We start from the raw sequence: 12,695 nt of genomic DNA on the forward strand, positions 1-12,695 counted from the left end.
CTCTATGCAAACAGCTTCTGCGCCATAACCATTTTCCAAACACAAAAATATTTATTTCTTTTCACATAGTGCCGTGCACCAAAAGTAAAGTACTATCAAAACAGGCCTCTCTTCAACCATCTCATGGCCAACAATACCAGACAATTCAAGGCACTAATTTGCTATTCAAAAGTTCAGTCTTTTCCAGCTTAGAAAAATAAAACAAAACAGAAAAACTCTACCCACAGTTCCAGCTTATGGGCTGCTGCTGCTTTATCATTCCAAGCAGCAATCTTTAACTTTGACCCGAGTTCACTGCTTCATGCCCCTAGGCAATCCCAAGTAATGCTCCTGCCTGCACGTTTCCCCAGTGCTTCTTTAGGCACTACAGCACTGGTCACATCTCAAACTGTTGCCTTTATTTTCCAGTTGAGTAGTACATAACTGCCTTGCCTCTCCTTAGCTGGGATAGATATGTAGGGAACACTAGCCACCCTTAATTAGATTGTTCCCTCTTTCCGCCTGTGGTTCCCAGATGTTTATTGCTCGAGGTTTGGTCAAACTTGGGAGATTTTAAAACACTCTCAACATATTCAGCTTGACACAGACATTTGACACACTTTTCATTCAAACCTTTTCCTTAAGGAAATAAAAACCTTTCCCTTATTAATAGGATCATTCCATATACATTTCTAACTTTTACTGGATCATTCAAACATTGCTTCATCTGGCATAACTTGTTCTGGTTCAAAATCACATTCCATATCAGATTCTTCCTCATTCACTTCATAAACTGGCTGTTCTATTTCTATGAGATCCTCTTCAACACTTCCCAACCCCCCACCTTCTACCAGTGGGTGAATCACTTTACTTCTGCCAGATTTGCTATCATTTCTCTGCCAAGCTTCTCCTCTCCAAGAAAACTTTTCTCCAGGAACCTGGCATTTCCTTTGTCTGGGTTCCTCCTGTACAACATTCCTGCGAAGAATAGGAGTTGGTACCTGGGGTTCTCCAGTTTGTTTCACCCAGCTTGTACTATTTTTCTGCCTCTGTGCTTGAGAAGACTGGTCCCTCCCCCAAATCTCAGCTGAGAGGGATTTATTTTCCTGGTAAAGCACAGAGTCTATCACCAAGAAAGATGGCCCTTTGTAAACTCCAACTGATAGGTTATCTAAATAGTCTGCATAAGATACACACTCAATTCTCATATCTCCCTTGTCCCTCCTCTCCTCTAGGGTATACATATTCAGGTCTAGTCTCTTTTTCTCATATGCCTCGTGGCACAAGCCCCATACCAAGTTTTTCGCCTTTCTCTGTACTGCTTCAAGTCCTTTTACATCCTTAGCAAAATATGGCCTCCAAAACTGAACACAATACTCCAAGTGGGACATTACCAATGACTTTCTGGGATCGGGACCACAGAAGACAAACATAAGTAAGGATGGAGGAGTGGTAGACCCTGATCAATTTTAAGAGAGTTGTGTTTGTGAGGAACTAGCTAAATTAAAGGAAGACAAAGTGATGGGGCCAGATGGTGTACATCCTAGGGTGCTGAAGGAACTTAGGGAAGTTCTGGTGACTCCACTGAGTGACCCTAGAGCTGGGAGTGGTACTGGAGGACTGGAGAAGATGGATGTGGTCCCCCTATACAAAAGTGGACGTAAGGAAGAAACAGGGAATTACATGCCAGTAAGTCTGACTTCTGTGGTAAGCAAATTAATGGAAACACTTATAAAACAGAGAATGGTGATATTTCTTTAATCTCATGGATTACAGGACTCAAGGCAACATGGATTTACTAGATGGTAAGTCTTGTCAGAAAAAATCTAATCAATTTCTTTGCCTTTATCTGCCGTCATGTTTCTAAGTTTGTTCAGAGGCATCAACACCTTCTTTCTTAGAAACATAGAAACATGATGGAAGATAAAGGCCAAATGGCTCATCCATTCTGCTCATATGAAGCATCCACTATCTCCTCCTCTCCCAAAGAGATCTCACTGCCTGTCCCATGTTTTCTTGAATTCAGACTCAGTCTTTGTCTGCACCCTTCTTCCAGGAGATTGTTCCATGCATCTACCACCCTTTCTGTAATAAAAATATTTCCTTAGATTATTCCTGAGCCTATAACCTCTTAACTTCATCTCATGCACTCTCACTCTGGAGTTTCCTTTCAATTAAAAGATACTCGCCTCATGCACATTTATGCCATGTAGATAGTTAAATATCTCTATCATATCACCACTATCCCCTTTGCTCTTCAATGTTTACATGTCCTCACTGGGTGCGCAATTGTCCCAACTGGGGATAAAACTATATAGCTACGCTGACGACTTCACGATAATTATCCCATTTACTAACTCTGTCTTAGAAGTCACCCCCAAAGCAACAGAAGTACTAAATCGGATGGAGCAATGGATGACTGAATTCAGACTTAAACTAAACTCAGAGAAAACAAAATTTTTCATAGCATCGCCACACCCACTTGAAACTAAAACACCATTGTGTATCAATAACCTTAGTTATCCCATTCAACCAACTATGAAGGTATTGGGAGTAACACTGGACCAAAGCCTGACCATGAAAGACCAGGTAGACTCCTTAATTTAAAAAATCTTTCTCACCCTCTGGAAGCTTCGGTCCATCAGAGCTTACTTCGATGTCTCATCATTTCGAATTCTGGTACAATCCCTTATATTGAGTCAACTCGATTATTGTAACATCGCCTACTTGGCACTCCCCCAGAAGAATATGTGGCGATTGCAACTGGTACAAAATGCAGCTGTCGGACTACTTTGTGGACTGAAGAAGTTTGACCACGTAACACCTTCCTATCGACTTCTACACTGGCTGCCGATGGAGGCACGTGTGAAATTCAAGTTTGGTTGTTTTTGCTTCAAGGTACTTTATGGCTTAGCCCCTAAATATATAACAGACCTTTTCTCTTTCTCAACCAACAAACATAGGCGAAGCTCACACCCAAACTTTGTTTCTCCACCGGTCAGAGGCTGTAAATTTAAAAGTCATCACCAACATCTTTTCTCACATCAAGCAGCTCTGTGGGGTAAAGACCTAGAACAATTACTCGTGCCTACTACCTATAGGGAATTCAGGAAACGTCTAAAAACACATCTATTCCTGAAATACTTAGGAAACCAACCTATACAATCCTAGCCCTCAACAAATGATCTCTAGAACTGTCAATCACCAAGTCTATACTTTGTTGATTCCACTCTATCTATAACATCTTTAATCATTGTAAACAGCATAGAACTTCACGGTCCTGCGGTATATAAAAAATTGTTATTATTGTTATTATCTCTCCTCTTCCGCCTTTCCTCCAAAGTATCTAAATTAAGATTTTTGAGTCTGTCCCATATGCCTTATAACATAGACCCCGACCATTTTAGTTGCCTTCTTCTGGACCGACTCAATTCTTTTTATATCTTCCTAAGTTCCTTCAGTACCCTCGGATGTGCACCATCTGGCCCCATGGCTTTGTCTACCTTTAAGTTAGCTAGCTCCTCACAAACAGAATCATCTGAAAATTGATCAGGGACCAATAACTGGTGGACTGTTGCAAATTGAAGAGTGCATGCGGGTTTATAAGGGATGAGAAAAGATGTCAAATAGTGGATAAGGCCAGTGTGCATTGTCTTAAAAGCTAACTACAGAAGTTTAAAGTTTATTCGCAAAGGAATCAGAAGTGATGTTCTATTAGCAGAGGTGTTCTATGATCTGAATGATGGACATGGGTAAGCAATCTGATTGAAGCTTTTTAAGAGCTACTAATAATAAACCGCTACAGATGGCATTACAATAATCTAACTTGGAACTAAAGAATACAGAAGATATGTGCAAGATGATTGATTTATGTAGGAGCAAGTGGATCTCATAAGCTGAAGGGAAGTGAAACAGGATTTAGGGCCAGATTCGCTAAACTTACCGATCTTGTAACGATCATCACTAAACCGGTTTGACCAGTTTAGCGATGAATTGGATGGATCGGATCAGATTCTTCCAATGCACAAAACGGCCCACCACGTGTTTTCTGATCCGATCTGACCCATGGAAAGTAGTAAAACCCCATGCAAAATAGCCAAGCAACTCATGCACAAACATTACTTGGCTATTTAGCATCAGGTTTTACTGATCCTAAACCCGATTGCTCTAGGCCTTAGGGTTACAGAGGGAGCTTAAGGGAGTCCCTTATTGGCTCAGATGCCTAAGATCCCTCCCAAGGGGAAGGGCCTGAGGTATTTGAACCATTAAGGGCCTTAGGCCCCTCCTCACGCATCAGATGATGCACCAGGGAGGGGCCTAAGGCCCTCATTGCAGACAGCGGCCGGAAGAGGAGCGGGAGGGACTGACTGAGCACCCCTACTTCTTTCAATTTAAAAGTACCGGGGAGGAGGGGGGCCTCCAGTGGTAGGAGGTAGTGGGCATCCCTCCTGCCATATTTCAGTTTGGCAGGGGGGGGGATAGGGGGAGCATCCAGTAGCAGGAGAGAGTGGGCATCCCTCCTGCCATTTTTTATTTCAAACTTGATAGTGCATCGATCGCTGTTGGGAGAATCGGCCAGAGAATCGGCCAACAGCAATTAAATCCCTATCTTTGTGAATCTAGTCCTTAGTGACAGAAGAAATCTGAGAACAAAAAGTGAGGATGCTATCTATATGGAGTCTGAGATATTTTTAAGTATTAACTAGCTTTACAGGAGTAGAATGATATGATGACTATGAGTGGAGTAGATTTTGTTCCCGTGACCCATAAAGCCTGGGATTTAGAAGGATTAAGGACCAAGCGGTTAAAAGAAAGCCATGAATCAACCCTGTTGAGGCAGGGTTGTAAAGAAGCCAGATTAGGACTAATCGAATTGTGAACAGAAACCAAAAGAATGTCTGGTATATATATGTTTCATCTAACCTGAGATTTCTTGAATTAACAGCGTGCAAGGATTTAGGAAGATGTTAAATAAGAGTAGTGATAAAATAGATCCTTGTGGGTAGTTTTTTTTTTAATTGTAGCAAGATTTTTTTTTCAAAAACTGCTGTTGTTTTCAGTGAGCTTGGTAGATAAGATTCCTAAGTGTAAGAATACATCTATCCTGCTTGTCCTCGGAAAAAGTGAAGTTACTTGTAGTAGGTGTTTTCCAAGGGCAGAAGAGGTATCCTTACACTCCTCCCACTTCCCCTTAGAGTTGAATTCTCTTAGCTATTCTATGTTACTGAGGGTCCCACATTCACATGACAGGTGGGAAGGCAGTCATTCACGCACTTTAGGACCACTGCCAAATGCCTTTTAAAAATAGTGCACTGCTGTGCTCGGCTAACACTTGCTAAAGGTAAGTAATTTTGTTGTACCTTTAATTATGGAATTGCCCAGTAAAACTTTGGATTGTGAGTAACTTGATGTGCGAGTGTTTTGCAAGACAAGCAAAACATTTTATTAAATTGTAACTTGATAAACGAGCGAGGTCTTGCAATAAGATTACGTATAGTATACGAGTGTCATGTCATCACAATTGAGCCGATGGTTCTTCTCTCTCTGATGCTGCAGGAGTGTAGTGACTGTTTTGTACAGTACAGTATTTTGTATTAAAGTTTTTGGGTTGTGGAACGAATCGTCTGAATTTCCATTATTTCTTATTGGGGAATTTGCTTTGATATACGAGTGTTTTGGATCACAAGCATGTTTCCAGAATGAATTATGCTCGCAAACCAAGGTTTTACTGTACCTAGATTTTCAAAATGGATCACATATAGATAGTGCTGCTGAAAAACTATATATCCTTAAGAGAGTAACTTTATAAGTAGAGCTGCATTTCAACTGAAAACAAGCTGAATGGACCCGAAATTCAGCTGGTGACAATCAGCGTTTTGCTAATCATTTATAGCGTTAAACCCAGAAATTCAATGCTAGGTCATGTTTGGGCATCAGTATTGAATTTCCAGGTTTCCAGAGCTGGCTAACACAAAGCCAGTTAAATGCGATGTTCGACACTTAGGTGAATATGGGTTACCACAAAAGATAGGACTGACTTTTATGCGGACTGGTTAAGTGCTGACTCCATCCTCAGAAAACTCCCAAAATAGCCAGTTTTCAGTTTGGCACAACTGATTTTCTTTTTTAAAATTTATTTTTGAATTACATTATGCAAGAGTTAACATAACAACAATAAAATGATGATATGGAATGATACACAAAAACAGTCAGAATACAGTGAGTACCAACAGAGTAGGGCTGAACAAATGCAAGAAATAGATAATGTGATCTATAAGGGTAATTGAAAGATGGAAACGTAAAGAACACATATCCTCCTTTAGCTATAGCCCCTCCTAACTCCCTTATTGTAAGGCCTTTTTTTATTTTTATAGGTAACAATTCCTCCCAATCATACCCACTTATCAGTTTTTTTCAGCAGTACTAACTGGTTAAGTGTCACTGAAAATGACTGGTTAGCCCTGAGCAGGGAATTTAACCAAACAGGAGCCATTTCTGGCAAGTTAAATCACCTTGAATGTTGAGCTCAATATTTTGACCTGTGCATATCCCTTATACCATATGTTGATTTTAACATGTGCATTTATTTTTTCCTACTTGTAGCCTGTCCACTATCTTCCTATACCTTCCAGGCCGCTGTCATTTCTCCATCAACTCCTGTACTAGTACAAGCTTAAAAGAAAGTTGAGCACAGTGCAACCTCTATGCACATGCCAATGCTGAAATGTTGCCATGTTTCATCCATCTCCAACAGGAAGTCTACCTTGGAAGGGGATGAGGCAAATGCTAGAGGGAGAACATTTGTTTATAGGGCTGATTCCATGCTCAATCTTCTTTTAAGCTCAGGCCAATGTAGGAGGAAATGAGGGCAGCAGTTCAGCAGGGAAAAGGCTCCAGTGCATGTCAGAGTTGTGTTACTTCCCCCATATTATGCCACTCTAGGTGGGTGTGCGCATGGGCAGTGTTTGGGTAGCACATGGGTGGAGCATGCAAATATATGTGTAAATTGTAGAATACTAATAACTATTTGCAGAAATTTACACCAGTTATAGGGCTGGTATAAGTGATTAAGCCTTAAATTTAAGAGTATTTTCTCCCACTTGCCCTAAGCAGGCACCCACTTTTCTTTATAGACTAGGTTTGATATAGGTGCCTGCTTACCCTTTTATCCTGGATTCTTGGTTATAGAAGTACTTTAATAGTGTCAATATTCAAATTAAGAAGGACTGGATAAATAAATAACTTATGTTTTACTTTGGAGCTACTTAAATGGCAGGCTGGCTAAAAATACAGCATAAAGACAAGCAATGAGCCATTCATTGCAATGGCCATCCTACAAAATATTAGCAACTATGCCCCATTGTAGTTTGAAAATTGTCTCTTTAGTGAAGTGTCATTTCTTATCTCTGTTTTTCAGGTCTTTTCCAAACAACTATTGGGACAAGTTTGTGAAAGAAAGGTAACATTTGCATTGTTTGATTCAAGACTTATTTTATCAAAAGTAATATATAAATTTTTAAGCTGTACTCAAAAAGAACTTTTCCACCTTTGTATATCTGTGGAAAAAACCCTATATTGAATGAGACACTTTAGCTTCATTTTTTATATTTGTAGTGAATTATTTGATCTGACTCATAATAATAAGTCAAAAAATCAGTCAATAGGTGTAATAGTGAAATTAATACTTCTAGAACACACACTTAGAATTCAAAAATATGCTCAGAAACACGAAGGCAACAACATAGAGCCACAGCCCCAAGAGAAAATTGCCTCACCACCCAATCATTGCATATTGTAAATTCCAGTGGAAAACAAAATTCTTTGCTGCAAACTAGCATAGAAAAAGTTCTTATACTTTGAACTATCCCAAGCAAACACTTAGGGCTCCTTTTACTAAGCTGCGATAGCATTTTTAGCGTTGCGCGCTAAACCCATCCTACGCGGCTAGAACTAATGCTGGCGTTAGCGTCTTGCGCGTTAAAACTGTTAGTGCAGCTTTGTAAAAGGAGCCCTTAGCTTGATCAAAGGTTCCGACGAGGCTCGTTTTGATCATGCGTCAGGTAGCCAAATGGAGCACTCGGCAAAGCTCTCAATAAGTGGTAGTGTCTCAAAATTCAAGTTTCATTCATATATACGAGCCTCCTCCACTGGATGAAACTTGAATTTTTGAGACACCACCACTTTTTGAGAGCTTTGCTGAGTGCTCCATTTGGTTCCCTGACACAGGATCAAAACGGGCCCCTTTGGAACCTTTGATCAAGCTAAGTGTTTGCTTGTGACAGTTAAGAACATAAGAACTTTTTCTAGGTACGTTAAATAGATTGTGAGCCCACCGGGACAGATGGGAAAAATGCTTGAGTATCTGATTGCAAAACCGCTTACAGAACCTTGATAGGCGGTATGTAAAATCCTAATAAAACTTGAAAACTTAAAAAACTTGAAACTATGCTAGTTTGCAGCAAAGAATTGTGTTTTCCACTGGAATTTATAATATGCAATGATTGGGTGGTGAGGCAATTTTCTCTTGGGGCTGTGGCTCCATGTTGTTGCCTTCATGTCTCTGAGCATATTTTTGAATTCTAAGTGTGTGTTCTAGAAGTATTAATTTCACTATTACACCTATTGACTGATTTTTTGACTTCTGTATGTTTCCCTTTAATCACTCTTCCCAGTAGAGTACTAGTTTTTGGTTTTCCCCATATATATTTGGACTTAGTCATAATTATAAGTGGCAGAGATAGCTCTGAAGATGCTTTTCAAAGTAAATACTCAGATACATAGAAATTTGCTTGGATAAACTGGTCTGTCTGAAAATTGCCAGCCTCTGATAAAAATGCATGTGAGATTTCTTAGTACATGTATTAATAGCCAAGTGAAAAACCAGATATTTTAATTGGGTGGGTTTAGATCAGAGGACCACTCTAGAGAGGCATGGTAATGGTTACCGCAGTAATTCTGCAGTTACCACGGTAATTCCCAGAGTGATGGAAATGAGTTGCCAATTTCACCTGGTATTATCACACTAATGGTAAACCGTTCTGTGATAGTGCCACGTGAATGGAAATATTGCCACAGTAATGGGGACCATGGGGACCCTTCCTCAAGCCTAATGTCCCTAGTGGTCTAGTGGCCACTGATATGAAGATTTTCAAAATGGTTGCCAAGATTTCATGCAGCAGCCTCGCTAGATCTAAAGTAGTAAATATATTTTATGCTGCTTATCTTAGGAATAAGCAGTGGATATCCCCAAGCCATCTCAATAATGGCCTATGGACTTATGTTTTAGGAAATAATCTAAACCTTTTTAAAATCCCGCTAAGCTAACTGATTTCACATTTTCCGGCAACAAATTCCAGAGTTTAATTACACATTGTTTGAAGAAATATTTCTCCAATTTGTTTTAAATCTACTATTTAGTAGCTTCATCGCATGCCCCTGGTCTAGTATTTTTGGAAAGAGTGAATAAGTGATTCACATCTAACCCTTTCCACGCCACTCATTATTTTATAGACCTTTATCATATCACCGCTGAGCTGTCTCTTCTCCAAGCTGAAGAGCCCTAGCTGCTCTAGCCTTTCCTCATAGGGAAGTCATCCCATTCTTTTATCATTTTTGTCAACCTTCTCTTTACTTTTTCTAATTCTGCTATATCTTTTTTTGAGATATGTTGACAAGAACTGCACACGGTATTCGAGGTGCAGCTGTACCATAGAGCGATACAAGGGCATTATAACATTTTAATCTTTGTTTTCCATTCCTTTCCTGATAATTCCTAACATTCTATTTTGCCACTGCACATTGAGCTGAGGGTTTCAGCATATCCTCAACAATGACACCTAGATCCTTTTACTGGGCAGTGACTCCTAATATTGAACCTTATGACCAGGCAGACACAAGGCCTGCCAAGGTCCCAGCTAAGCTTAGGAATAAAGTAAAAGTAAAATCCTGGAAGGAAAATGCTAGGATTTCCCAGGATGATAATGTGGGGGATAATGCCAGTGGCCACCAGGAGGAGCCAGATTTATCTGAAGATGAAGGGAGTGAGTTTTGTCCAAGTCAACACCAGGGGAGCTCAAGAGGTCCCTGGAGTTCTGCTGACACACTCAGAACAGGGCACGCCCCATAGAGTAGATAAGCCAGCAGTGGCATTCAAACCAGCAAGCCGGTTAGGGAGGAAGTTTAGGTCTTGTCTCCCTAAAGCTTCACCTAGGGCAAACAGGAGTAACAGCCCTATACCGATGGAACTGGCTGAGGCTGGGCAAGCAGAAGATTTACTACTCCCAAAGGAAGAGCCTATGGACTGCACAAGAGACTTGTGCTGACTGTGATTCCAATTATCTTGAACCAATGCAGGTGGACTTGGCTTTAATCCACAAACAGTGAGTGTGGTTCTTTTGGAACTGTTTGTGTGCTGTTTTTGTTTTTTCTTGAATGGTGTTTTGGAAGGAAGCTAGGAGTGTGTGGGGAGAGGTTTTGCTGCCACCTTGGGAGGGAATTTTTGAAAGCCTATCTGAAGGCCTTTATGTTAGCAAAACCTGGTTCACTCTCCTATTCCTGGCAGACAGATATGTTTGTCAGAGGCTTTCCTTTATTTCATTTAATGATTGGAAATTGAGGAAACTTAAATGCTGAACTTTATTTTGATGGAATAAAATACCTGTCTTGGAGCAGGCAGTACTGGCTCTACAAAGAGCTGGATCCCCAGAGCCATTGGGACCTGATAAGCAGGGGAAGAAAGTTGGGACTTTATTATGAACTGCTTTAGTTTCTTGCCCTTTTTGGCAGTTTTGTTTTTGTTCTCTTTAATGCTATAAGAAGCCCTAACTGATGTTACAAAGTTGGAGGAAGTACTTACCTGCCTTAACGAATCAAGTAAAAAGAACTATTTTTCTAAACAACCCTAGGGTTGAGGCTTTATTTTTGCTTGAATTGATTGTGAGTTCGGTTGAAAAGTCCAGTCCTGCAGGGTGGCTCCATGTCGGGTCACACGCTAATGCACAGTTTGTTGTAGCCATCAAAATTACCTGCAGAGCCCTGCCCTGGGCTATTGTGGTGGCCACAATGTTATAGTTCAATATTAGGAGTCATGTAGCTATAGTTTGGGTTCCTTTTTCTCCACATGCATTATTTTGCACATGCTCACATTAAATGTCATCTGCCATTTACACACCCAGTCTCACAAGGTCCTCTTGTAATTTTTCACAGTCCTCTTGTGATTTAAAACTTTGTGTCATCAGCAGATTTAATTCTCTCTCTAGTTATTCCCATCTCTAGATCATTGATAAATATGTTAAAAAGCAGCAGTCCCAGCACAGACCCCTGGGGATCCCCATCATTTATCCTTCTCCATTCCAAATAGTGACCATTTAAATCTACTCTCTGTTTTCTGTCTTTCAACCAGTTCTTAATCCATAATAGAATATTACCTCCTATCTCATGACTTTCTAATATCCTCAGAAGTCTTTCATGAGGTACATTGTCAAATGCCTTTTGAAAATTCAAATACACTGTATGAAGCAGCTCACTTTATCTACATGTTCATTCATCAAATAAATGCAGTAGATTAGTGAGGCAAAATTTCCCTTGTTGGCTTTCTCTCATCAATCCATTCTTATTTATATGTTCTACCATTTTATTCTTTATAATTATTTCTATCATTTTGCCTGGCACTGACATCAGACTCACCGGTCTATAATTTCCTGGATCTCCTCTGGAACCCTTTTTAAAAATCAAATTTTAGAGAAAATGACAAATTACTTACAATTATTCTGCAAGTTCCTTTTTCAATTATATCAGCACTCTGGGATGTATACCGTCTGGTCCAGGCAATTTGTTACTGTTCAATTTGTCAAATTGACCTATTATATCATCCCGTGTTACAGATATTTTTTTGAGTTTCTCTGATTCATTAGAACTGAATACCATTTCTGGCACCGATAACTCCCCCACATCTTCCTTGGTGACGACTGAGGAAAATAATTAATGTAATCTCTCCGCTATGGCCTTGTCTTCCCTGAGATCCCCTTTTATCCCTCGGACATCTAGCGGTCCAACTAATTCTCTTCCTGGCTTTTTGCTTTTAATATACCTAAAAAAAGGTTTTACTGTACATTTTTGCTTCCAGCACAATCTTCTTTTCAAGGTCTCTCTTTGCCTTCCTTATTAGCACCTTGCATTTGACTTGACATTCCTTTGTTTGAATAGGGTTAAAAAATTATGGACAAGTTTATTTTTGAAGGACAGTTTTTCTGGATATGTCTGAATTTAGATATTTTTTTCTCCAGAAGTTTCAATTAAAATTGAATGATTTAAAAAAAAAAAAATCCTTCAAGTATTTTCTAAATAAAAATTCAGACAAGAAATCTTATCACAGGACAATTCTAAACATATAACTTCTTACACTTAATAGGATTTTTCATGTCCTCATATTTGTGATGTAGTAATAGGCTATCTCTAATAGTACTGGAACTTGCAACCTAAATATTCAGCAATTGTGATTCAACAGAGCTACTGTATATTTAGACCCAAAAGATTCCAACCTTCCATCTTTATATTTATCCGAAGCTTGTTTAGAAAGTTGGCAAAGTTAGATTACTGAAACTGCTCTGAATAATTACATGGAAGCACAGGTGTCAGGTCATTTTATTATTATTTTATTATTATTCATAGGTAAGTTAGTACATCTTCCAATTAAAACACAATTACTTCATTATGAT

At 39.5% G+C, this 12,695-nt stretch overlaps 1 protein-coding gene across 1 annotated transcript in view; it reads left to right on the forward strand.

The window, feature by feature from the left end:
- Positions 1 to 12,695, forward strand: part of RYR2 (ryanodine receptor 2) — a 1,389,277-nt gene that overhangs the window by 1,245,366 nt on the left and 131,216 nt on the right. Inside the window, 2 exon segments of the mRNA XM_033937646.1 lie at positions 7,397 to 7,438; positions 7,594 to 7,645. Of these exon segments, the coding sequence (XP_033793537.1) occupies positions 7,397 to 7,438; positions 7,594 to 7,645 (94 nt within the window).

Source organism: Geotrypetes seraphini, chromosome 3, assembly GCF_902459505.1.
Source record: "Geotrypetes seraphini chromosome 3, aGeoSer1.1, whole genome shotgun sequence".
NCBI classification, from domain to species: domain Eukaryota; kingdom Metazoa; phylum Chordata; class Amphibia; order Gymnophiona; family Dermophiidae; genus Geotrypetes; species Geotrypetes seraphini.